Source organism: Adiantum capillus-veneris, chromosome 15, assembly GCF_014529385.1.
Source record: "Adiantum capillus-veneris isolate H3 chromosome 15, ASM1452938v2, whole genome shotgun sequence".
Taxonomy (NCBI): Eukaryota; Viridiplantae; Streptophyta; class Polypodiopsida; order Polypodiales; family Pteridaceae; genus Adiantum; species Adiantum capillus-veneris.
This window is the reverse complement of record NC_140945.1, coordinates 68,890,377-68,917,260: the sequence shown is the minus strand read 5'-3', so window position 1 is coordinate 68,917,260 and position 26,884 is coordinate 68,890,377. Positions and strand designations below refer to the sequence as shown.

The 26,884-nt window shown below is 43.0% G+C and overlaps 2 protein-coding genes across 2 annotated transcripts in view; both read right to left on the bottom strand.

Annotated features, from left to right (window-relative positions):
* The window catches only part of LOC147440837 (uncharacterized), a 59,731-nt gene extending 41,816 nt beyond the window's left edge, over window positions 1–17,915 (bottom strand). The window contains exon 1 of the mRNA XM_086482653.1: window positions 16,821–17,915. Within this exon, the coding sequence (XP_086338779.1) occupies window positions 16,821–17,696 (876 nt within the window). The 5' untranslated portion in view covers window positions 17,697–17,915. The remainder of the gene's footprint in view (window positions 1–16,820) is intronic.
* Window positions 17,916–21,439: 3,524 nt separating this feature from the next.
* On the bottom strand, window positions 21,440–23,898 carry LOC147440836 (uncharacterized). Its single transcript, XM_086482652.1, has one exon. It carries the CDS (start codon window positions 23,265–23,267, stop codon window positions 21,804–21,806), a length of 1,464 nt encoding a protein of 487 aa, XP_086338778.1. The 5' UTR covers window positions 23,268–23,898; the 3' UTR covers window positions 21,440–21,803.
* Window positions 23,899–26,884: the final 2,986 nt, after the last annotated feature.

The following is a 26,884-nucleotide window of genomic DNA, read 5'->3' as shown; positions in this document are numbered from 1 at the left end:
AGAGCTCCAGAATCTTTCACAATAAGCATTGATTGTATCTTTCTTGGTCATCCGAAGATGGTTCCAAGCAGCTCATATATCTCGTTCATATTCTTGCGTCAACAAAGAAGAAATAAAAAGCTTTTTAAATTTCATCCATTTAACTGGTGCAGTCTTGTTTAAAAGAAGCGTGGACCCCCAAGTACGAGCATTCCTCTTAAAGTAAGAGACAGCTCTCCGAATCTTGGAGTGCTCTGAATAGCGTCCTCCCGTGAAGCGATGTCAAACTGCCGTATAAAAGACAAAGGCTTCGAAGTATCTTAGTATCCTGAAAAAGTATCAAACTTGATCGAGTGGCCACCTTCCTTAAACTCTCGGACTTTCTTGCTTTTATTTTCGAGAAAGTCATACTAGATAGCTTTGTAAAAATTCTTCTGGTTCGCATAAAAGTTTCCATCATCAGAATCTGAGCTGTCTGTAGACGAGTCCTCAGTAGAATTGTCAGTCTCTGGGCGAGATTTAGCCTTCTTTGCCTTTTTCTTGCCCTTTCCGAAGCTTTGTTTCTTGCTTCGCTTTTTGCTTTTTCTGTCTTCTTCGCTCGAGTCTAAAGAGCTAGAAGAACTGTCAGAAGAACGGGGTAAGCCTTCAAACTTGACACGCTTATTCTGTTTCTTTGCCTTGTTGAATGTCGACCAACGACCCAAATATCCCGGGAAGTCAGTGCCTTTCTTCTGCTTTTTGCCGTGTTTTTTGTCTTTCTTTTGCACGTCGAAAAGCTGAGCAATCCGTGCATCAACCATGTTCTCCACTTCCTTCTCCGTATATTTCTTGGAGGCAGAAGGTTTCTTGAGAGCGGGTTTCGGGAGTGGTGTTGTGGTTCTCTGCCACTCCGTCTGTACCTCTTCCAAAGAGGTCTGGTTCATATATTTTGCCATCTTTGGGTCCTTGGCAAAATTGAGCATCATCTTTGTTGCATCGCCAATCAATTGACGACGCTCCATCTCTTGCTGCTCCGCCTGAGTAGGCCTAGGCGGGCCATACTCCATGCCGGAATCTTCGTTGTGATCCCTGCCCGCATCTCCCGATGCAGAGGGAGTCAACTGATCATTGCCTGAAGCCATAGGTGCCACGGAAAAAAAAATTCGGGGATCGGATTTCCCGTAGAAGAGAAATCGGCCATGCTCTGATACCACTGTAACAGACTTGGACACTCCAAGTCAAGAATCAACAGCGACAGCACCAAATAACCACTTCAAAACAATTCACAGATCACAATAGATTTGCACTGGCCCGGCGGAGTTCCGTGCCTAGAGATATTGGCCCCAAAGACTGGCGCCCCTTTCGGTACTTCTTTTTATATTAATCAGATCAAAGTACAAGAGTGTGGCTAGGGTTTCACTCTCAGACTCTGCATCCAGATGCTCTGAGAAGTGAAGCCCTCTCCACATATTTAAAGGTACAAGGGATGCCCAAAAGCAGAGCCCCAAAAGCTTTTAAAATAAAAAGCATAAGAGCTCAAAAGCTCTTCTGTCTCAAGTTCTCCTTTTTTTTGTTAAAAAAAAGCATTCTCTTCAAAAGCGAAATTCGCGTCACTCATCATTTTATAAATTTTTTAATTTTTATTTTTAAAAGCCTCCACAATTTTTGGAAATTAGGGTTTGTGGCATAAATTAGGGTTTGCAGGAATTTTAGGGTTTCTGCTATCCGCCACGTCATCACTTTGTGACATACCCCCCTCTTGAAAGCATTGTAATCGACCGTGATTACGCCTGCAAAACCGACAAAAGCCATAAACCGTCTTAGCAAACACTGACTGTTAGTACCTACGTACTAGGAACACACAGCTAGCACATGTACAAAATCGACAGTCACATCACTCGACATCACCAGACATCACATGACATTCAACATTCATTCGGATCTTAGACCATGATTTATCGCCCAAAAGCAGAGCCCCAAAAGCTTTTAAAATAAAAAGCATAAGAGCTCAAAAGCTCTTCTCTCTCCAGTTCTCCTTTTTTTGTTAAAAAAAAGCATTCTCTTCAAAAGCAAAATTTGCGTCGCTCATCATTTATAAAAATTAAAAAATAATAATAATTTTTTTTCCAACATCCGCGATTTCCGGAAATTAGGGTTTTTGGCAGAAATTAGGGTTCTGCTATCCGCCACGTCATCACTTTGCGACACTTCTTCTCTTTCTTTGCCTTATCAAATGTCGACTAACGACCCAAATAGCTCGGGAAATCAATACCTTTCTTCTGCTTTTTGCCATGCTTTTTAGCTTTGTTTTGCGCGTCAGAAAGCTGAGCAATCCGTGCATCAACCACCTCTTCTAATTCCTTCTTTGAATAGGTCTTGTGAGCAAAAGGTTTCTTGAGAGCGGGTTTCGGGGGTGGTGTTGTGGTTTTCTGCCACTGCTCGTGCACTTCCTAAAAAGAAGTCTCGCTCATATATTTTGCCAATTTCGGATCCTTCGCAAAACTGAGCATCATCTTTGTTGCATCGCCGATCAATTGACGACGCTTCATCTCTCGTTGCTCCATCTGAGTAGGCTGAGGCGGGCCATACTCTCTGTCGGAATCTTCGTTGTGATCCCTACCCGCATCTCCGGATGCAGAGGGAGTCGTCTGATCCTTGCGTGAAGCCATAGGTGCCTCGGAAAAAAAATTGAGGATCGGATTTCCCGTAGAAGAGAAATCGGACGTGCTCTGATACCACTGTAACAAACTTGGACACTCCAAGTCAAGAATCAATCACGACAGCACCAAATAACCACTTCAAAACAGTTCACAGTTCACAATAGATTTGCACTGGCCCGGCGGAGTTCCGTGCCTAGAGATATTGGCCCCAAAGACTGGCACCCCTTTCGGTATTTCTTTATGTATTAATCAGTGTTTAAAGTACAAGAGTGGATCGGGTCTCACTCTCAGACTCTGTGTCCAGATGCTCTGCAGAGTGGGAGCCCAATCCACATATTTGAATGTTTACAAGGGATGCCAAAAGCAGAGCCCCAAAAGCTTCAATTCAAAAGCCTAAAAATAAAAGCAAGGTTTCTTTCTCTCACAAGCTCTCTTGAGCTTTAGAAACAAATAAAGCAAAAGTATTCTCTCTCTCTATCTCAATTTGCATAGAGAAAAGCAAACTGCCGCAGCCCGCATATTGCGCCACAATTTACGAAATCTTGCCACATCATCACGGAATTCTGCTTTGCTGCCCTTTTAGGGTTTGGGTTAGGATTGGGGTTAGCGTTTCTGACAAATTTTAGGGTTTACAGAATTAGGATTTTCAGCAACGGTTAGGGTTTCCCGCATGCTCTCGAGCAGACACGTCATCACTTTGTGACAATTGTACAACCATCTCATCCTTTTGGAACTCGTAATGCATTCACATCAATCTCCAGTCATCTCATCTAGATAGACATCTTGATGCACTAGAATCTCATTCACTTAGCAATCACATCCAGATTTCATTGTTGTCTATCAAATGTCTAGATGCACTAAGTTCAAATCATTTATCAGACAAAATACTGCAGACATTTCATCTTTCTTTACATGTCTCTAACAATACACACATGAAAGAGCACATGTCTCTAACAACACACACATGAAAGAGCACGTGTCCTTAGTTCAATCAAGCAAATTTCCAATTCAGCGCACATACTTTTATAAAGTCATTCCGCAAAATACTATTAGCCTATCAGTATTCCTAAAATCTCAAAGAGAAATTAGTGACTTTATTCAATCTAGGCAATTTATGACAAGGAAGTTGACTATTTTCCCTCTTGTGCAATCCGCACCGCACGAGATTCAACCTGTTGATTCATCAGTAACTTTTGGCACAGACACTGCTAAATATCCAAAAGCTTCAAGGTACAACTCTCTGTGAAGAGAATTTGCGATGTTCTCCTCCATCCACTTTGTATCGAGAGCCAAAAAGTGCTCTTGACCAAATTATCCAATGGACCTAGCTTACCTTTCTGTTCTTCTCTTGTGCCCTGTGACCAGTTGGTAGCCCTGCTGGCCTCCCTTGTCATTGGCCAATCTATATCTTTGAAATTCTCTGATCTACCAACTGATTCCCTTCATGTTCTTTTTGTGCCTTGGGACCTGTTGGTAGCCTCGCCAGCCTCCCCTGTTTGTTGCATTTCAATCTCAATCGTCAAAATTCTCTGATGAACCATCAATCCATTCCCCTGCTATGTCGGAATCCTTAGATGCACTATCACTGGATTCCCTTTCAACTCCAGAATCCTCTGATGAACTTGCATTTGGTTCAGTTAGCTCATAGGAACTCTTGGATGCACTACCATCTGATTCCCTTACTTCTCTGAAAACCTCTAATGAACTTTCATCCAATTCCCCTGGCTCATTCTCTTCACTAGAAGACTCTTCCCCTGTTGAGGTGGACACTAGCCTGTCTGTAGGATAAGTCAATGAGCCGGCATGCATTCCAAAACCTTGCTTGGCATGTCCCATAAGTCTCTGAATAAAGTCAGACTTCTGTTGCAGACAATACTATCAAATCTATTTTGTGAACCACAACAAAACCATTGACCTCCGCTGCGTGTCTCGTCCTTGCCTCTTGGGATGATCCCTGAGGTATAGAAGGATACGAGCAACGTCGCCATAGGAGCCATGCTACAGCAGCATGGCCATCCAGTTGCATTTCCAAGTAGGAAGTTAAACAGAAAAGAATTACTCAATGTACGAAAAGGAACTTCTCTCTATAATTCATTCTCTTAAGCATTGGAAGCATTTTTTGTATGGTAGAGATTTTATTGTTCGTATTGATCATCAAGTCCTCAAGTGGCTCCAACCTATACCTAGTGCACATTGGAGTGACCGCCACGCAAGGTGGTCTCAATTTTTTGAGCAACTTGGTGGTTTGATTGAATATGTTCCTAGTAAAACTAACCTCGTTGTAGATGCGTTAAGTCGCTTGTTTCTTGAGTCAAGTTCCACACTCTCCATTTAGGGAGTAACTTTTGACAGCATAAAAAATCAGTATGCATATTCCGAGCTTGGTAAGCAATGGTTGCAGCCCAAGGGCCCAACAACTATCATGAATAGCAACTATCTCATTCATCATGGTCTCTTGTATTTTCGTCACCGTCTTTGTATGTTACCTTCTCTTAGGGAAGCCATATTGCACAATACACATGATGCACTTACGGGTGGGCATAGAGGCATAGAAAAAATAGAAAGAATCTTTTACTCGCCTAAAATGCAAAAAGATGTCTTAAGTATGTCGCACAATGTCAAAAAATAAAAGTCCCTAGCGGTAAGCAGCAAGGTTTTTTGATGCCGGTGCCTATTCGCGAAGGCCCATTTCAGGACATTTCCATGGATTTTGTGACTAATCTTCCACCTAGTTTGCATTCAAGGAATACACAGTGTCTAACAATCGTTGATCGTTTTAGCAACTTTTGCATGTTAGTTCCTTGTAAGACCACAGTCATAACACAAGATGTAGCACGTTTGTTCATTAAGCATAAGCATTGGTATCCCCTTTGTGGTTTGCCAAAGTCGATTGTGTCAAATAGAGATGTCAAGTTTACATCACATTTTTGCCAAGTACTCTTTGAAAATTTTGGCACTAAGTTAAATTTTCCATCTGCATTTCATCCATAGATCTTATGGTCAACCTCAGATTTACAATCAGTTAGCCTTGGATCGGTCAGTCCATTGCCTGATGCCAATGCTGAGAGTGAGTCCTTGGACGAGATTACTAAGAGTGTGAAGCTTCGGCTAAGCATATTCACGATAGCATCGTCCGGATGTGTATCTTAGAATCATGAAGCAATATCTTAAGCAAGTAGGAAAGAAGTGTTCAAAGTTGTCTTGTAAAAAGTCTGGTGCATTTCCAGTCATTACAAAGATAAATGATGTGTCTATGAAATTGCGGTTGCCTAACTCATGGTCAATGCACAACGTTTTCAACATTTCTTGATTGAAGTTGTTTCAGGGAAATCTCCCAAAGAAGATTTGTGAAGAGAACGAACCCGAGATCGTAGGCGAAATCGAAGTCATAGAATCGGAGTAGATTTTATTGCATAGTTTTCGCCACAGCTTAGCACAGTAATACCTTTTGAAGTTCAAGAATTAAGGAACCCACGAGGCAGTGTGGATCGCAAAAAATTTCTTCATAGATTACCCCGAGTTGTTGGCAGACTACTAAGGAAGCCATGCAGCTTGGTACCAATACCTCACCATAAAAAGGAGGATGTCACGTGCACATCTAACCCTATGTGCATGTAGACAAGCTGTAACTCCTACTTCTAGAGTTTAGGACACCTTAGGAAGTGTTTTGGCACCTTTGTGAGCTTGTACGCAAGACGTGCATGTCCACGCACTTTCGCGTAGTTGAATACCCTCTGATTGCACATGAGCACAACCAATGTCTACTAGGTGTAAGCATTGGGGAGTGTTCCCACTTAGTCTAACTTGGGTAGTTAACTACATGCGAAGCACCGCTTATAATGGGGTTTTTAAACTTATTAATAAGTGCATATTGATGAAGTTGTGGGGCCTTCTGGCAGCATGCTCGACCCAAACTTTTTGCATATATAAGTGACCTTAGGGCTCACTTATCAAGCATAAGTCAAGTACCAGTAGCACCAATGGGCAGCCAACCCATCAGTACCCTCAAGAACCCCTAGCGTTACGAGATCCCCAAGCACCTTCAACATTTTTGCATCAACAGTTTTCAGCCAGCAGCATTTTTACATCAGCCCTTCAGCATTTTGCATCAGGATCCCTGGCACTTGCAATCTACCCCGCAAGGGCAGATCACCTTAGTTTCAGCATTCAGCCTCCATCTTCATCGATTCCAGATTTCAGCCCTAATCTTGTCATCAGATTGCAAATCCAAGCCAAATCAGCCCTAGTGTTTTCAGTTTTCAGCCCTTGGCCTTGCAGATCCAAACATCTACCACGAGATCCCATCAGCATCTTAGCGTCTAGATCCATTGTATCAAGATATGTGCAATCTAAAGCAAATAACTCTCTAGCAGGGGCCCTTGGAGGGGGGTTTGAGACCCCATTCGGTGTTAGTCTTCTTCCCTCTCTATCACTCACAGAACCTTCACTCACAGTATCTAAAAGGAATCTTGAGTACGCGTTGAGCACTCGTCCCGAGCATTCACCATCAACAAAGCTGTGGGGCTAAATACATTGCAGAGTCCAAATGACGGTGACCTCTAGTACAAAAGGTGACAATGACAATGCCATGCTATTCAGGATCACGTCCCTTTTGAGGGTATTCAAGCTTAAAAACTTCAAGCACCCCACAAATCTTCTTTTATGGAAAGAAGATTCAGTTTTCAGCCCTTGGCCTTGCACATCCAAACATCTACCACGAGATCCCATCAGCATCTCAACATCTAGATCCATTGTATCTGGATTTGTCATAAAATCTAATATCTAACCAACCCAAATGATTTTCTCATATTAAATTGATCACTTAATGTGGGAGAATAAACGGGAACAAGTGTTAAGATATAGATATGTGCTTATAGATCTATCTCAACACGGGGCCAATAGTAAAGGGGCCCAAAAGGGAGATGGTCTATCAAAGAGCAAGGCTAACCAATGGAGCATAAGACCTTAGGGTTAGCTTCATTGAAGACCTCCAATAAATGTGTGTAAAAGTCCTTTGACCTTAGGTAAGCTAGGGCTGAGCTTGAGGTGGGAACCCGGCCCAAGCTCGAGGTGCTTGTCTTGCTTGAGGTGCTTGTCGTGCTTGAGGTGTTTGTCATGCTTGAGGTGCTTGATTAAGATGCTTGAGGTGCTTGACTGGCTCTATGCTTGAGGTGCTTGACTTGCTGCATGATTAAGGTACTTGAGGTGCCTTGAGAAGCTTGCCTGAGATGCTTGTGGGAACATCCCCTAGTTCAAGTGCTTTGTCATGCTTGGTGAGTAAGGTGCTTGATCACCTAAAGTCGAAAGCATTCCTACAAGAGGGGGGGCGAGCCCTTTTCCTAGGGGCTAGAGAGAGAACACCCACTCACACACACAAGGGAAGCCCCAACTTGAAGAGGCAGCAAGGACACATGTCAGGCCCCTACCCATGTTACCTTCATGTGTTGCTTGAAGCGTATTGGCTAAGCTTCAAAGGGGTCCAATGATAAATTACATGAATTATCTAATTGTTTTAGCATTTATCTAGCCCTCTCTCTCAAAAAGAAAAGGGGGACACTTGTCTCAAGGCTACCCCTACTGCTTGTAATGCCTCCTGCTCATGATTGGCTAGGCCTGGGAGGGTCCAATGAGCTTCAAGCATGAGCTACAAGGGGGGGTCGACCCAAGCTAGCTAGGGGCTTGCTTGAGGGGTATACTCACCCACACACACTCACAATCACTCTCATTGTGTGCTATGCAAAGTGCAAGAGCTCCCTCTCCAAGCAAGTAGAGGTTGAGAGCCTACACCAACACTCTTGGCTATGGAGTGCAAATCCAACCAAGAGCCATGCTTCAATGCTTGAGCTTGTCATCTCCTTCTTCTCCATTACTATGCTATTATGTATGCTAGCAACAAGAGTATGATAAGTGAGGAACTAGTTCTTTCTCCTATGAAATGTTTCTTCTTCCTCTTCCCTACCCTCATTCCCTGCTAGCTCTCTCCACCTTCGAAGGTGTTTGAGGTCTTGGGACTGAGGCTTGGGACAATTAAAGCTTTCTTCAAGTTCATGTTATGCTATGATTGTGATGCATGAAGCTTTCCATCTTCATTGCATCACCTAGGTCACAAGGAACACAAAGAATGTATTGTAACAAGTCTCTCTTAATGGGAGAAATCATAATACAAATGCCTATTGGAGGGGGGATCGGCTCCACATAAATCCGGTCCTCAACTGTTGTCATGTTCTCTAAATTCTCTCTCTTGCAAAAGTATTGTTCATGCCAAGTTAACTAATTGCTATGATTATGTTGCTATCTTCAATTATGTCTACCCGCTATGATCACAAAGTTATTTCTCGAAAGTATTCTCATTAATTTCCGCTATTCTCAAGTTGAATAGGCTAATTCCATTACATTGGTATCAGAGCATTTGGTTTCTCTTTTCTTGCTTAAGAAGAGAGGTCCTTAAGTAGCCTATAAATGGTTGATGTTGTTAATTATAATAGGGTAAGTGGAACTGGGATCTAATATCGGTTTTGTTAAGCCCACTATGTGGGCGATGGTGCACACCTCGGGAGCTTTGGACTTAATAATGGAGTCTTTTTAGACTTGCCTACGGCTTTACCATTATTGAGCCATAAGAAGTTCGAAAGGAGCTAGCCCTTGGCAACTCTGCTATGTTAGACCTACTCCTCTACTCTCTATAATTAACCACTTTGAGCCGTGGGTGTAGATACTTAAGAGCCAATTTTCAAAGGCTAAGAGGAGTGGCAACTAAGGTTTTGAATTGCCAAAGCATACACTAAGTACATACATAAAATTTTGTTAACATGGCTGACAATAATCAAGAGAGTAGAATGAACATTGATAGCTTTGATTTTGCACATGAAGGTGCTAATGATGATGCTCCCATGTTTGTGAATTATCTTGTGACTAGGTTGCAACAAGCTATGGGCAACCCTACCTTGCAAGCCGAAGTTACTCGACAACTTCGTGCCTATGGAATTTCCCTTCCTCTCCAAGAGGAGAGAGAGCTTAGGAGGCCTCTTGAAGAGACCCCCAAAAGAAGACTCTCTCCCATTCGAGAGGAGGAATCCAAAGAGAAAGAAAGCAATGAAAGTCTAAGTTCTTCTGAAGATGTGGCTCCACGAAGAAGGAGGTCTAGACGATCTCCTACTCCTCCAAAGAGGAAAAGAGCAACCCATAGTCCTTCTCCTCATCACTCTTAAAGGCAAGAGAGGAAACAAAGGAAGAAAAGGGCTAGGAAGAGGTCACCCTCTTCTCCTTCTTCTTCACCTTCCTCCTCTTCCGATGAAAGTTATGGCTATTCTCCTAGAGAATACAAGAGGGGAGGACATCGCAAATCATTTCCTGCATGGCGAAGATCACAAAAGCTAAAGAAGTTCAAGGAGGGAGGAAAGAGTATCTCTTTTCTCACCTACGATGGCACCTTTGGTGCTACCGACAAAGTCTTGGCCTTCATCCAGCAATTTGACGCGGCCTTTGGGAACGAGGGCTTCACAGAGTCCTCCAAGCTACGTCATGTAGCTATGCACTTCCAAAAATCAGCTCGTCAATGGTGGGCTAGCCTTCGTGGCAATGGAGAAGCCCCAAAGACATGGAAAACTCTACGAGTTTCCATCATGAAGTAATTTCTGCCAAGCGATACTAAAGATAAAGTTCTTACCGAATGGCGCGGCTTGAAGCTTCTCTCTCATAAGTCTATCAACAAGTATGTAGACAAGTTTTGGGATTTACATCTCAAAGCTACTGTCTTTCAAAAGATAGACTTTGCCGAGCAAAGACAGCAATTCTGTGCGGGATTACCTGAAGAGATGGCCGAATACATCAACTCTCAACGGCCCGGCACTATTACCGAAGTAATCCACCACACCATGGTTGCTTCACGCATCAATTTCCATCAAGGGGCTAGACGTAATGTCAAGCCCATGGAAAACAAGGATAAAAATGATGCAAAGGGGAAATCCAATGCTCAAAATAACTCCCAAGGCACTTCCAACAACAACAATCGGTCCAAGGAGAAGGGAGTTTACAAAGGTAAAAACAAACTCTCTCCTGAAGAGCTTGAAGCTTTTCGCAAGGACCATAAGTGTTTCAAGTGTGGAGAGCAAGGACATGGCTATCGTTCTTGCCCCAAGAAGAATACTCGCAATGAGACTCCTAGAGCTTCCACCATCGAAGCTCCAAAAGAGGATGCTGATTGCAAAGGATCATCACTCTCCTATGCTTGGGGAAAGGTAAGAGAGCATGATGCCTTCATCTTGTTTGACCCTGGCTCTACTCTCAACTTCATATCAATAGAGTTGGCCACCAAGTTGGGCATTCAAGCTTTTGAGATGGGAGATATAGTAGTCGTTGATGCAGCTTTCAAGGGACAACAAGCCTCCGTTACTCCCTTGATTGGGAAGTTGAGGCTTCATGTCCAAAGCTATGTCGACAAAGAAGACTTCTTCATCTCTCCTCTCCAACATCAGGATGTTATCCTAGGGGCACCATGGTTTGATCGCATGGCTGCCCACATGAAGTTCCCTGAAAGGAGAATTTGTAAATTCACTTACAGGGGAAAGAACATGTATATAGATGCTAGTGAGCGTGGTCGCACTATTCCACTTGTAAATCCTCTTTCTTTTGATAAGTCAATGAAGAGCTCAGTTTCTACGTACATGATTTTTGTCAAAGAGTCTCCAAAAGATACTAATGTTTCATCAAATGTAAATGATAGGAATCAAGAAGAGTTAGACTTGTCTAATTTTCTAAAAGGATTCCAAGATGTGTTCATCGATGATATCCCTATGGACTTACCTCCAAAACGAGGGGATGATGACCATCGTATTGAGCTCCTTCCTGGAAGCTCACCACCTAACAAGCCTCCTTATCGAGTCTCACAAGCTCAACAAGAGGAGATCATGAGGCAAGTACAAGAGCTGGTAGACAAAGGGATGGTGAGGCCTAGTTCCTCTCCCTTTTGTTCTCCAGTCCTTTAAGTGCAAAAGAAAGATGGTACATACCGTATGTGTGTGGATTATCGAGCACTAAACCATATCACTATCGAAAACAGATTTCCCGTACCTCGGGTAGAAGATCTGTTTGATAAGCTACAAGGCTCTACCTACTTCAGTAGGATTGACCTTAAGAGTGGCTATCATCAAATAAGGATAGTGGATGAAGATATCTTAAAGACCGCGTTTTGCACAACGTTTGGTCTTTATGAATATCTAGTCATGTCTTTTGGCTTGACTAATGCACCAGCTACGTTCAATCGTTTGATGGAGAAAATTTTTAGACCATATCGAAAATTCACTGGAGTGTTCTTTGATGATATCATCATCTACTCCAAGTCTTTGGAGGAACATAAGCAGCATCTCCAAGTGATTTTTCAAGCATTGAGGGAGAACAAGCTTTATCTCAACCAAAAGAAAAGCGAATTCTTCCTTCAAGAGATTCAATATTTAGGTCATATTATCTCTAAAGATGGTATCCAAATGGATCCATCAAAGTTAGAGGTAATAAAAGCATGGCCTAACCCAAGAAATCTACATGAGCTAAGAAGCTTTATTGGTATGTGTGCATACTATAGACGCTTCATAGCAAAATTCTCTCAAGTAGCAGGACCACTACACGACTTAACTAAGAAGAACGTTAAGTTTGTATGGACTGCTAAGGAGCAAAATGCTTTTGAAAAACTCAAAGAGAAGCTTACTTCCCAACCAGTCCTCGTGCTTCCAGATCTCTCAAAGCCATTTGAGGTCCAATGTGATGCTTGTGGTGATTGCCTTGGAGCGGTTTTGCTTCAAGAAGGGCATGCCATAGCATATGAGAGCCGAAGGCTCAATGGTGATGAACGAGTCTTGGGCATTTATGAGAAAGAGCTTTTAGCTGTTCTACATGCCCTGGACACATGGAAGCACTACCTATTGGGGACTCCGTTTATCCTACGAACCGACCACCAAAGTCTCAAGTATTTCATGACGCAAACCAAGCTTTCCGACAAACAAATGAGGTGGGCAAATTTTCTTTCGCAATTTAATTTCCATATTGCTCACATAGCTGGTAAGCACAATCAAGTTGCCGATGCACTTTCACAACGACCAAAAGTTAATGCGGTGTCTATAGCTACTCACAATGATCTATCCTCTATGATAGATGAGTATGCTACTGACCCTGACTTTAGAGACATAATGTCAGCCCTTGCTTTGGGGAAGAAAGAGGAACCATTCACCTTGCAGGATGGTTATCTTCTCCACGGCAATAGGCTATGTGTTACTCATTCCCTTCGTGAGAAGGTTATGTATGAATCCCATGCTCCTCCATATGCAGGGCATAGAGGTATTCAACCTACTCTCCGAGGAGTAGAGACGTATTTCTATTGGCCTACCATGAAAGTGGACATACAAGAGTGTTTCAAAATGTGTCGTATGCCAAAAGACCAAGTATGATAGAGGGAAGCAACCTGGATTACTCCAGCCATTGCCTATTCCAAATTCACCATAAGAGAGTATATCCATGGATTTCATCTTTGGATTGCCCAAGTCTATCCATGGGGATACAGAAATATGGACAATAGTCGACAGGTTTAGCAAGCAAGCACATTTCATTCCTGTCAAAAAGACTATTAAGGCATACCAAATGGCAACTCTCTTCATATCTCAGATTTTCAAGCACCATGGATTACCCACATCCATCGTGTCAGATAGAGATCCTAGAATGACCAGTAATTTCTGGAAAGGTCTCTTTGAAAATCTAGGAACAAGATTGAATTTCTCTTCGGCCTATCACCCACAAACGATGGCCAAAGTGAGATAGCCAATCTTACGATACTCGATCTACTCAAAACTTATGTTACCGAAGTAGATCAACGCTCACAATGGGAAAAGTATTTACCGCTAGTAGAGTATGCCTACAATAATACTGTACATACTTCTACGGGGAAAACACCTTTCGAGATCATAGAGGGAAGACCTAAAAGTCCCTTGCTACTGAAAGTACATGGGAAGATCTTCGTCGCCGATGAGTATAGACGTGACCTACAAGAATCTTTTCAAAAGATTAGGGAGGCTATAGCCATCTCTCAACAAAGGCAAAAAGCTGCTGCTGATAAGCACAGAAGAGCCTTAATGTTCAAAGAAAATGATTGGGTCTTACTCAAGTTTCCTAAGGCTCGATTAAAGCAAACGACGGGCAAAAATCCTACGGGCCATCAAAAGTATTATGCTAAACTAGCAAAAAGATACTATGGTCCTTTTCAAATCTTAAAGCCTATCAATGAGACGGCTTATCAACTCAAGTTGCCCAACCATTGGCTTATACACAATGCCTTTCATGTAAGCTTACTTAAGCCCTACAAAGGAGAGCCACCAATTGAACCAATTATTGAAGACCCTCCCGAAGTCGAAGACCAAGAAGAGGTGCTACAACCCGAAGCTGTCCTTCGGCATGAAGACAAGGTACTACGACATGGTAAGATAATCCGACGGTATCTTATTAAGTTCAAAAATTATCCTTTTGAAGATGCTAAATGGATGCAAGGAGTACAACTTAAGGATAGTATGAACCTTGTCAATGCTTACAATGCTACATTAGAGTAAGCAAATGTACAAATTTCTTTTAAATGACTCATGTTTTTGTCTTATATGACTAGTCCTCTTTTTAATTGTGCACAAATTTAACTAGTATGCATGCTTAGAATCATGTTTGTGATGACGACGTCTCTCAAACACCAAGTAGAATTTGTCACTCTACTTTGGGAGAATGAAATGGACTAAAGAGCAGACATGCTTGCAGCACCTATGTCTCCCAAGCACCAAATGGATTAGTCATCCATCTTGGAAAGATGTCGTAGGGTAAAAAGGGATCCTTTACCCGCTAAGTACGATTGACTAATGACTAAGACTGTATCTCTTCTACCTCATAGTCGAGGACGACTATGATTTCAAGAGAGAGGTAATGTCATAAAATCTAATATCTAACCAACCCAAATGATTTTCTCATATTAAATTGATCACTTAATGTGGGAGAATAAACGGGAACAAGTGTTAAGATATAGATATGTGCTTATAGATCTATCTCAACACGGGGCCAATAGTAAAGGGGCCCAAAAGGGAGATGGTCTATCAAAGAGCAAGGCTAACCAATGGAGCATAAGACCTTAGGGTTAGCTTCATTGAAGACCTCCAATAAATGTGTGTAAAAGTCCTTTGACCTTAGGTAAGCTAGGGCTGAGCTTGAGGTGGGAACCCGGCCCAAGCTTGAGGTGCTTGTCCTGCTTGAGGTGCTTGTCGTGCTTGAGGTGTTTGTCATGCTTGAGGTGCTTGATTAAGATGCTTGAGGTGCTTGACTGGCTCCATGCTTGAGGTGCTTGACTTGCTGCATGATTAAGGTACTTGAGGTGCCTTGAGAAGCTTGCCTGAGATGCTTGTGGGAACATCCCCTAGTTCAAGGTGCTTTGTCATGCTTGGTGAGTAAGGTGCTTGATCACCTAAAGTCAAAAGCATTCCTACAAGAGGGGGGGCGAGCCCTTTTCCTAGGGGCTAGAGAGAGAACACCCACTCACACACACAAGGGAAGCCCCAACTTGAAGAGGCAGCAAGGACACATGTCAGGCCCCTACCCATGTTACCTTCATGTGTTGCTTGAAGCGTATTGGCTAAGCTTCAAAGGGGTCCAATGATAAATTACATGAATTATCTAATTGTTTTAGCATTTATCTAGCCCTCTCTCTCAAAAAGAAAAGGGGGACACTTGTCTCAAGGCTACCCCTACTGCTTGTAATGCCTCCTGCTCATGATTGGCTAGGCCTGGGAGGGTCCAATGAGCTTCAAGCATGAGCTACAAGGGGGGGTCGACCCAAGCTAGCTAGGGGCTTGCTTGAGGGGTATACTCACCCACACACACTCACAATCACTCTCATTGTGTGCTATGCAAAGTGCAAGAGCTCCCTCTCCAAGCAAGTAGAGGTTGAGAGCCTACACCAACACTCTTGGCTATGGAGTGCAAATCCAACCAAGAGCCATGCTTCAATGCTTGAGCTTGTCATCTCCTTCTTCTCCATTACTATGCTATTATGTATGCTAGCAACAAGAGTATGATAAGTGAGGAACTAGTTCTTTCTCCTATGAAATGTTTCTTCTTCCTCTTCCCTACCCTCATTCCCTGCTAGCTCTCTCCACCTTCGAAGGTGTTTGAGGTCTTGGGACTGAGGCTTGGGACAATTAAAGCTTTCTTCAAGTTCATGTTATGCTATGATTGTGATGCATGAAGCTTTCCATCTTCATTGCATCACCTAGGTCACAAGGAACACAAAGAATGTATTGTAACAAGTCTCTCTTAATGGGAGAAATCATAATACAAATGCCTATTGGAGGGGGGATCGGCTCCACATAAATCCGGTCCTCAACTGTTGTCATGTTCTCTAAATTCTCTCTCTTGCAAAAGTATTGTTCATGCCAAGTTAACTAATTGCTATGATTATGTTGCTATCTTCAATTATGTCTACCCGCTATGATCACAAAGTTATTTCTCGAAAGTATTCTCATTAATTTCCGCTATTCTCAAGTTGAATAGGCTAATTCCATTACAGGATTTGTGCATTCTAAAGCAAATAACTCTCTAGCGGCGGCCCTTGGAGGGGGGTTTGAGACCCCATTCGGTGTTAGTCTTCTTCTCTCTCTATCACTCACAGAACCTTCACTCACAGTATCTAAAAACAAATTTGAGTACGTGTTGAGCACTCTTCCCGAGCATTCACCATCAATCACTTCCGTTGCACATTACAACAAAGCTGTGGAGCTAAATACATTCCACAGTCCAAATGACGGTGGCCTCTAGTACAAAAGGTGACAATGACAATGCCATGATATTCAGCCCTTTTGAGGGTGTTCAAGCTGAAAAAACTTCAACCACCCCACAAATCTTCTTTCATGGAAAGAAGCATAAAAAGGGTGGTATCATACACCACAAGGCCAGACCATAGCTATTGTATAGTAGTGCAAGACATCATGTTGAGTGTATGTACGCATATTGTGGTTACGCACTGACACATTGGTCATTTACATCAACAAGGTGATTACAAGGAAAATATTAGATAGATGCACACAAATAAATGTGTGACTCAAGCAAGTAACTTTGTATAAAATTGGCTTAAGGAAATTAACAGCTTCTCATCTTAAAGACAGAGTTGAGAAGAAAAAAGTATGCAAAAGTTACCTCCAACCCATCTGCCGCAATTAATCGAGCACGGTAAAACAGGGCCTGACCCCAGTTATACAATGCAAAATCGTTGCTCTTATCCAAAGAAACTGCCTTCCCAAACTTTCGACCAGCTTCCATAAGCAACTTCTCACACTCCTCACAAACTTTTGGAATCATATCCTCCAAATTGATGACTGTGCCTTCAGGATCCAGCTTCTTACGAGGTGATCCTGCCTCTAAAAGCATATCTCTGAGCTTTTCACTCAATATGAGTTTCAACTTCCCATGGGCAAGCAAGGTAGTGCCCCATGCATTAACAGCAGCTACACTTGATGGATTGATGGCTGAAGCTGCAGCGAATCGCACCGCCGCCTCTTTGAGCATGCGGGACGCAACACCCACCTCTAACCTACCATCAAGCCCCTGTTCCCCTTCTGTCAAGAGAACCGTCCCCACATCCATAAGCTCCTCAAATTCATCTGCCACTGATGTGTCTACTCTTGAGTGACTAAGTTTGTGTGATACATGGAAAAAGTTGAGAACGTTCTTTCCCAGTTTCAACCTGGAGTATTCATTGTCACAACCTTGGAGGTTTGTGCCATAGCCCATCACTCCATCCTGGCCTCGCCCATCATCGACAGAAGACATCTTACCACCGGTAAGAGTTTCATAACCATTGTTGGAAACATCTGGCTTGAAACTTCCCTTCTCAGAAACATAATTCTTTGAGTTAAACTGCGCTCTGGCATTGACAAGCATCGCTCTTACTTTTTTATCATAACTCTTGCTGATTGTATTGGCAAGCTTTTCCTGCATAGAATCTGCGAAAAGACGACCTTTGACATTTGAAATGCCGGGTTGAAATGAGATCTTTTGGGAGAGAATGTCCATTTTCTTCCTGCTGAGTTGCTCACAACTGGGTCGTCCTCATCATTAAGCGGCGAGGGAACCGTGGGATCAATGGGTAGGAGCGAAATGTTTGACAAAACAATCTAAAGGCCTGTTTAAGGGCTTCGTAAATAGAACGAAGGTAGAGTAGATGCTCCTCATTATTTCCTGGTTCAAACATAGAACTAAGTCCTTAATTCATGCCAAGGACACCAAGAGAGGTAGAGGATCCTCAGCACTATCTAACAAGGGGTCCAAGTGCTGGGCACGCAAACATCGAGACGAAAGGAGGGTCCACAAAAGGTCAATGCTTGGACGAGGGCCGGAGATTTGAATCCATGACCTCACGGTTCGCTATAATGAGCTAATCACGCAAACACGTGTGGTTTGTTGAAATTATTATGAGCGCTCTTGGTTATAAAGTGAGTTTACTCCCCCCCCCCCCCCCCCCCCCCCCCCCCCCCCCCCACCCCAAAACCCCCCGCCAAAAAAACAAATGTCCTTGTTTACTTTTCAACAATCGATGTCCGCGTGCCTCTTTGTTTTTGTGCCCGCACTTCCCGACTGTAGATCCCACTGCTTAGGTGTCATTAAGACCCAGTGTTAGATAGTGCTGAGGGTAGAAGATCTGGGAGAAAGTCTTCTTCGGCAAGTGGCTTTAGGAATCATAAAAACTTTTACATATAAAAACCGGAATGTGGAGTGGCTTTATCAAAACAAAGTAATGTAGTGTCCCTCCTTTAGACCTTCAAATATTTGGGTCCGATGAAGAAATATTAGGTAGATGTATCTCACAATATTTCCAAAACAATTTTTTTATGATATCAAGAAACGGATGTTTTGGTAATTTAATGATCTCATCTCTAATATACAATTCAAGCGCAGTTATAGTTCTTTTATGGTTGTTTGTAAAGATAGGAGTGAAGAAAATTTACAGCAAAAGAAGTACCTGCTTGTATTCACTATAAATCCCAAACAGCCTTTACTACAATTACATGTAGGAATCTCAACCTTGGAGAAGATATGTTTAGCATTGTACACAAGGCCAAACAAAAATAGTCTCAAAGAAATGATGTAGCAAGAGTATGTCGATAGGTAAGGAGATAAAAAGCAGAAGGCTTACTAGTAGGGAGTGTAACAAGCACTTTTCTGCCAACTTGAACATCCCCCTGCAATCAAAAGTAGAGAATGCACTTGGGGGTTAATACACACCTTGCTCTTGACACAAGTTGCTCTCACCATCAACTCTTACAATAGATTCTCATTTCAATTTGGATCTCATTATCCCATTCAATTGAGGGTTAAACCTGTTCTGGCTTCCATGACTCACAACCCAAGGCCACTTGGTTAGCCTCGTGCCTCATTGACTATTTTTAGGTGTGTGTGTGTGTGTGTGTGTGTGTGTGTGTGTGTGTTGGGGTGGAAAAAGAGATAGGGAGAGGTTCTTTAGAAGTCGATGCATTAAGGTTGGGTTCAGACAACCCGGCAAAAAAGGGGCGTGTGACGCAGTTGGACTCAAGCATTTGCTGAGTACGTTTGCAAGCTCTCTGGACCCACCTGCAGAATGGGCGAGCCCTCCTCCCCCCCGGGAAGAGAAGGGTTGTCGGGTTTCTTTTTTCAACGCGAAACCCGGGTTGAGCGTGGAGATCCTTGACTGCTAGGCTGAGAGCCAATTGCAACACTTTGGCAATTCTTACACATCATACCTGCTTCTCTTTATCGGCGCTTCGTCCAAACCAAACAAGCGGAGGCAAGAAGAAATAGAGCGAGGTACCGCCGCCTTATATGAACTAGGCCTAGCCTAAACTACTTCTCCGAATCATTGGAAAACCACTATCTCAAAGAACTTGTAGTTAGTCTAGCTTCCACTGTTGAACCTTTCATCAAATTATCCGACTTGTAATTTCTAAGTTTACTATTTTTACGTAATTTGTGTCATTCAATAATGAGTAGTAGTGGAACCACCCTTGAAATGCTGATGTTGCTAGCACCAATTTGTATGCATCGCCTGAGTTACAAAAATTCGATTGATAGAAGTTTTGTATTAGAGTGTGTGTGTGTGTGTGTGTGTGTGTGTGTGTGTGTGTGTTTTTTAAGGACTGTAAGTTACAATTAAGAGGATTCATCAGCTCGTGAACTTCAAATCTAGCCTGATTTCTTGAGGCACTAGAATAGGGTGCTTTCACACTTGGCAATTTGTGCCAAACATCACCCAAAAATTGATTAAAGCTGAAAAGGCACTAAATCTGCCCAAGGGGCATGTTCCCACCAAATCTTTTGAAGGTATCTCTTTCGACGCTCTCATCAAAAGGTGCATAATACTATTCTTTAGCACCACTTTGGGCCCATGGGACTTGCTGAATATTATTGCATGATAACAAGCGAGCATATTAGAAAGGGGTTGTACAAAGGAGGAAAGTTGGATTTTGCAAAGAGTGGTCCTGCATATATGGATAAGAAAGTGTCTTTTTCATGCATGTAGGTGAGTCTTCTGACAATCACAAATGAATCCACGTGCCTCTTTTAAGGTCTTCTACATAACCTCAAGTGAAGGTTCCCAATGGCAACAACATAAAGTGCTTGATGGGATATTTCTCTTTAAGAGGGGTTAGTCACACACGCACATGCGAGCGTGCTCGGGCAGACAGACACTTGATGGGATATTTCTCTTTAAGAGGGGTTAGTCACACACACGCACATGCGAGCGTGCTCGGGTAGACAGACACAAAACATCCCCTTTCGTATGACACGACCCTTTTTACTTTGGCACCACCTTTAAGATGAAACACTAATCTTAAGATGGTCCCCTCTCCTCTTGGTAAGAGCAGTTTCGCAAGCCATGGCAACGTGGGTAAAGATTATGCAAGTAAAGTTGGAGAGAAGCATATAAAGAGTTCTGAAGAGCATATAGCATACAGAAGGCTTGTCTTGTGCGCTGGATAAAGCAGGGCTAGCGCCAACTCTACCAAAATTGGCAGGGTTGAGGGGGCACACCCACGTGAGGATGCGCTCTATATGCGGAGGCATAGTGTACTAGTGGACAAGGCACACATAGCACAAAACCCCATGATACCCTTGCATTAGAGGTCACATAATACAAAGGTCATGATGAAGACCGCCTAATATTATCTTAATGAGCTTACTAACACTCAGCTAATAATATAAAGGTGTGTCCTATGGATGAAGGAACTAGCATGGTAACAGACAAAGTACTTGGAGGCCTCTACCCTTAAATGGAACTCCATTCATCCATCCCCCCCCCCCCCCCCCCCTCCTCCTCCTCTCTCTCTCTCCCCCCTTGTGCCATATCATTTCAAAAACATTTATCAACCCTCTGTCTATCCCAATACAATTGCTAAATATCAAACCATACAACTAAAAAATATGATCTCTTCATTCATTGTTCAAATTCACTTTCATAAACTAATTCTGGGTAGCTGAACATAAAAGAAGGGGTGAGAGGTCACGTTGGTATAATAACACCAAAAAATGAAAGGACCTCCCTCTTGAATCCATTTACAAACTAAAATAGCAAAGAAGATTTAAATCATTCCCTGCTTTACATGCAAAAGTCAAATGTATGCCTACCTCCCTTCTTCACTACGGCTTGTTTTAGAAAGCCAAAATAGTAGCAGCTAGAGTCACCATTAAAAAAAAAAGGTACTTCAATTTTGACGCAAAGGTGAATGCACAAGACAGTTTCACATACACCACTACCGAGTGTGCCCAAAACAAAAGACATTAAATCAGCCAAAACTTCAAACTTCCATTATTAAACAGACTTTGTCCAGCATGACCTGACTGCGTGTCCAAATTTTCTTTAAGTACCAATAAACAGGCTCTGAAACAAAGGGCTTGATCACTTCACATTAGCAAAGAGCCACCTTTGGCACCCATAACATGGTCCACACTCCCATACATGCCAGCCCTGAAGGCTTATATTCTTACACGTTAGCAAGGGAATTAATCCCGAATTGCCAAAACCTGACATTGATCTCATTGGTCAGGCCAAGACAACATCATTCTCTCCATCATGAAGTACACACATACTTCCCTTGTATGGTCAGTCATCAATGAAGGTGAAGTCAAATCTGCATCTAGATAACCGCATCAAATACACAAGGGGCACATGATGAGCCCATTCTCATTACATTTGGAGCAGCGCTCGGTTGTACCGCTTAACGAGATTATCTTGCAGCTTCCGCTGCATGCAGTGCAGGGAATGAACCTCACATCTGCACAAATCTCGCAAACTTGCCTGCACTCGGTTGGGAGCCCCTCCAGCAATTTGGAAAGTATACCTTCCTCATTAAGCAACTCCACTTCATCTGCTCCTCCTATGTACCTGCCCAAAATGAACAACCTGGGCACGGATAATGCCACACCCATTACATCGGTAAGCTCCTGCCTAAACTTCGAGTGCATCCACACGTCTCTTTCGTCCACATGAACCCTAAACCCTTGCAGAATTAGCCTTACCATGAAGCAATTCTCATAGGTCTTTCTCACTCCCCGCAAGCTCGTGAAGTACAGGACCACCTTCCCTTCACAGCCGGGCGGACACATTTTGGCGAATTTGTCCAAGTAGGTCTCACTGTTCCAATTTCGTTTGTCGTTCTTGAGGGAAAGAACCTTTGAAAAGGACGGCTTCCTATTCAAGAACGAGAATGTCGTTAGCTGGGGCACATTTCCAACGGGCCTGTGTGCCGCTGCAGCCCGAGATCTCAATGACTTTAGCCTTGATAAACTACGGCTGTTTTGGTTTGATTTATCAGTATCCAAACAGATTCCTGGTGATAGAAAAGGGCTCTCAGTTTTGTTGACAAGCGGGGTTCTTGGAGAACTCAGAGCCACATCTTCGACAGCTTTTTCAAAAGTGGCCAATAATGATGGATCAAAAAGGGGAATTTCTGGTTCCATCAGAGTGCTCGACGCTGCTGCCCATTGAAGCTCCAATGGGGATGCATCATCCATAGAGACCCTCGGAAAAGATCTTCTTGCAAAATCGTTGCCACGCCTTGCTGACAAACTTTCTTTTGTAGATAGGGACTTCTCCAGACAGGCACCTCTGCTCGGGGAGACCAAGCTCTGTGAAGACGGCAGCGACGATGAGTTTAAAAGCAGCCTCAAGCCAATGCTTTGATCAAACCCAGCTGTTTCACATTCACCTCTTCTTTCTCTGAAGCTTTTGCATGGAGCTACAAGCCTCCGTTGAGACTCCGTTTCTGAAGATGGTTGGAAGGTCATGGACCTATTCAAGAAGCTCCCACTCTGCCTTGCTTGGTTGTGGCCGTTTGCGTGGTGATCCATCTCAAAAGCTTCTGGCGAGTCACTGAAATCTACCTCTTCCTCTTCTTCCCTCAATGGCTTTAACCTGGACATAATCCCACCACTTTTGAAGCTCTTCCCTCTGCGGTACGACTGAGGTATGCTGAAAAGCTTCAATTTCCATGAGACAGAGGTGGGGCTTTCATCGTTCATTTGATACCTGTTATTTGGAGTGGACACACTACGTGACAATGAAGCCTTCCACCCTTCTCGGGTCTCCATTTCCTTCGATGTAGTGGCACCCATTATTTTTGCAGATAAGCCAAGAGCCACTAGTTGTTTCCTTTTAATACTGTGATAAGAAAGTTTCTATGGTAACCATACATCTACTATCAATGCACGACCCCTCTTCAAGCTTATTTGTGCGACAAAGCTTCGCAAGGCAAGGTGGCAACAAGGTTCTTCACATCGGTATGCACAAATTCATTACGTAAAGCTCTGCAAGTGCGTAGATTTTCAGCACATTCACTTCCGGAGAGATGCATACACCCACATCAACATGCAGCATGAAACTTATGAACCAAAGCAGCCAATTCTGAAAGATACAAAGCGTAGATGTTCGCTTGTACTATTACAAGCGTTTTCTTCCCAGCTCTCGCACAGACGAGAGCAAATGTTCGCTGGGCGTTTTCTTCTGAGAATCCTTCTGTTAACTATATGACAAGCGGCATACCTGCAGCTTTCTTAATGGAAATGTTGGGTTCTCTGCTCAATTAGGGTTTCAGTCTGTGCCCGTAAGTAGAAGCACGATGAAAATCCACAATGAAAGCCAGGCGTGCCGTATAAGAAGAGCAGCCGTCGAGGAGGACGTTTGGCCTGGTCAGGGCGTGCCAGCGACGGGCTTAAGCGGATCCCAGGCTCCAGCTGGCTAAAGACGTGACTCGTGGGTCCGAAAGTCTCGTGACTCGTGACTCCTGTCTCTCAATGCCAGTCATTTTGGAATCAGAAATTGTGTCACGCCAGCCGCCGCCCGCCGGGCCGGGGAAATTTGGATCCTTCCTTACAATTACAATCCACGACACTAAGTGACACATGGGGGCACGTGGGGGCGAGTAAAGGGATCGACGGCGGCGAAGGCTGATGGTGGGCATCTTGAGGTGGAGGAGTGCACTCAAAAAATGGCGACGCCGTTGAGGGGTTGGGATTGGAACCCACGACGTCCCACCTCAATGCTTTTGGAAGCATGGTGGGCTAACCACGTCGCCCGTCCGCGCACATGTGAAAGAACTCCCATTTTACACAATGATATAAACGATAAACCTGGACAGCTTAGAACTAAACCCGGACGAGGCCCTTGGCCGGATTTAGTTTTAATAAGCCATCTACGGCCCAGAACACCTCGACGGTCGTGCGTGGAGTTCCCGTCCATTGATCCCCTCACCCCCCCCCCCCCCCTCTTAAATGATCCGTGTCACTTAGTCCTGAGGAATTACAATTAGCGGTCTGTACCGCCCCAGCCTACTGGCCAGCCGGTGTGTCTCACTTTGGCAGCAGTTTGTTGCATGAACATGCACACATTTGATCATGAATTCTTTTGCTTACATGCTTCCAAAATATAAGCATAGATGGATTGGATCTATCAAAAAATCTTCTCTTTGGATTCGTTCTGGGTGAAAATAGCCCACCGCTATCTGGTCCTTTCCTTTGGGGATATCCTACAGTTCATGCAATTCAAGAAATCGCATAATGGATGGGAAGCTCATCAAAGATTTTTGTGCTTTCAAAAGTTCATCACATTTGGAATACATGTAACCAAAAACATTCCAAAGATCAACCTTCCTTTTTAAGATCTTGTGACCCTGGACATACTCTCTTATGACTCTGGTCAAAGAAACTACCCCTTATACCAGAAGCTCCCTCTTTTGTCCTTAGTGTCTTGGCACCTGCCTCGTTTTGCTCTAATACAATTTTCATTTACCAACCCTTATTAGATCCTAAGCAATGTCTATGCCCTTATTGGTTCCTTTAGCAATGCATTTAGTGGTGCATTTGAAAGGAGAATCTTTTAAAGGCAATGGCATGAGAGTCGTAGTGTAGAGCTTGCGATAACAAATTGAAGAAACAGAGCTTTAGGAGTGAGTTAGAAAGCTAAAAATGTAGAGATATGAAAGGTCCAACCCTAAAATGAATTTAAATGAAGCGAACCAACTTATCAGTAATCAAAGGTTGCACACACAAAAGCAAGTGAGGTTTGCAATACATCAGAGTATTGATCATAGCGAATGAAGGATAGGTAGCTAGAGTGGCAAAATTAATTTACAACCATTGATCATCACGAATACCTTGCTCGTGTGTGGGCATCTAATAGACATTAGTCTCCCAACGATATGTTGCCGTTGCCAGGTAACCCATTGTGCAGTAGGGCTAAGGGGTGTTTACAGAGGGTCAACTTTTTTGCAGTAGCATTGAGTCTAACAATTGGGGGCAATGAAGGGACATATGTCTTCCTCCATATTGGTCGCATCAAGAAATGGAATCTTATAGAATTTGAGGAGTATCATGGAATGCGATATATCAATAGAAAGATATTAAAAATTATATTCTAATGCTTTACAACAAGTTTCAAATTCAATTCTAATTATTGTGCACCCTTAGAGGGTGAATGTATATGGATACCGCTTTCTGCATCAGCATGGGAGAGAATAGTAGAAGGTGAAATAGAGTGCACATGTGGACATAGGAGGATACATGACAGAAGTTTTGTTACCAAATTAAACGAGTCAAACATGAACTATGTATTCATGCTATTAAAATTATGTACATCATTTTTTTTAAAAGGCTTTGTAAGAGCATTGAAACTTATGTGGATCAACCAGTCCAACGATCCGCTCGCTCCTACTACCGATAGAGAGAATCTCGCTTTGATGGGAGTGAGCCTCAACACTTTCATCCCTTGCCATAGACCAAATGAGGCCGCTTTGCCTCCCTTCATGAGGCCAAGCTCTGAAAGGATTCCAAACACCTATTGCTAGTAGGATTTCAACACCAAGGTTAGGCACCACACCTCTTCTATGACCACATCGAATGACACATCAGAACTTGCATACATGAATTGAGCCGTGCAGACCTGCTACATATCTTTCTAGCCAACTCAACAACGTAGGTCTGAAGATACTACCTTAGCGAATCCCTCCTACCTGAACATAAAAGAGCCATCCCCCATAGACCTCTCCTTTATTGTTGTGCAATGCAGATTGCTAGGTGGTTATCCAACGATGTTGCATATATCAACATAAACATGAATCTTCTTTATGGAGCCACAATATGTATCAAATAGTTCCTTTCACCAAGGCAGTCAATAATGTTGAGTCTTTATCCTTTGTATGAATCGTAAACCATACGTATGAATCTTACAACTCATACAAACACACCTTGGCTATGGCGAAGAGACCAAAACCATCAACCGTAATCCAAACATGAACCATAAATCCATCAACACATCACATGGATGTCGTATCCCACCCCTCTTTCGGTGATGTGCAACCATCCTTGCAAAACCACTTTAGTACAACATATTGCTGCAAGAATTTCGGTAGCATTTCAACAGCACAACCATATCCATGAAATAATTCACGAGTCACATCCGGCTATCACAACCATAACCATAAGGGAAACTTAAACCCTTAGCTATAAACTAATGTCATCCCTGAAAAACATAATTTCCACACTTGGACCATAACCATATTCACAACCATTAGACTTATCAAATTTTGAAACATAATCTTTATCAAATCAAGTTTTTGACCATCGAGTAAACACTCTCTTAATATTCCAAATTAAGCATCCTTAATCACATGCAAGTGACATACCATAACAATACCTTATCCTCGTTTCACACAGAACTAGTCTTGAACTAGAAAGAT

Coding starts and splice junctions, on each gene's coding strand:
- LOC147440836 (XM_086482652.1), bottom strand. CDS start 23,267: ATGGGTGCCACTACATCGAAGGAAATGGAGACCCGAGAAGGGTGGAAG.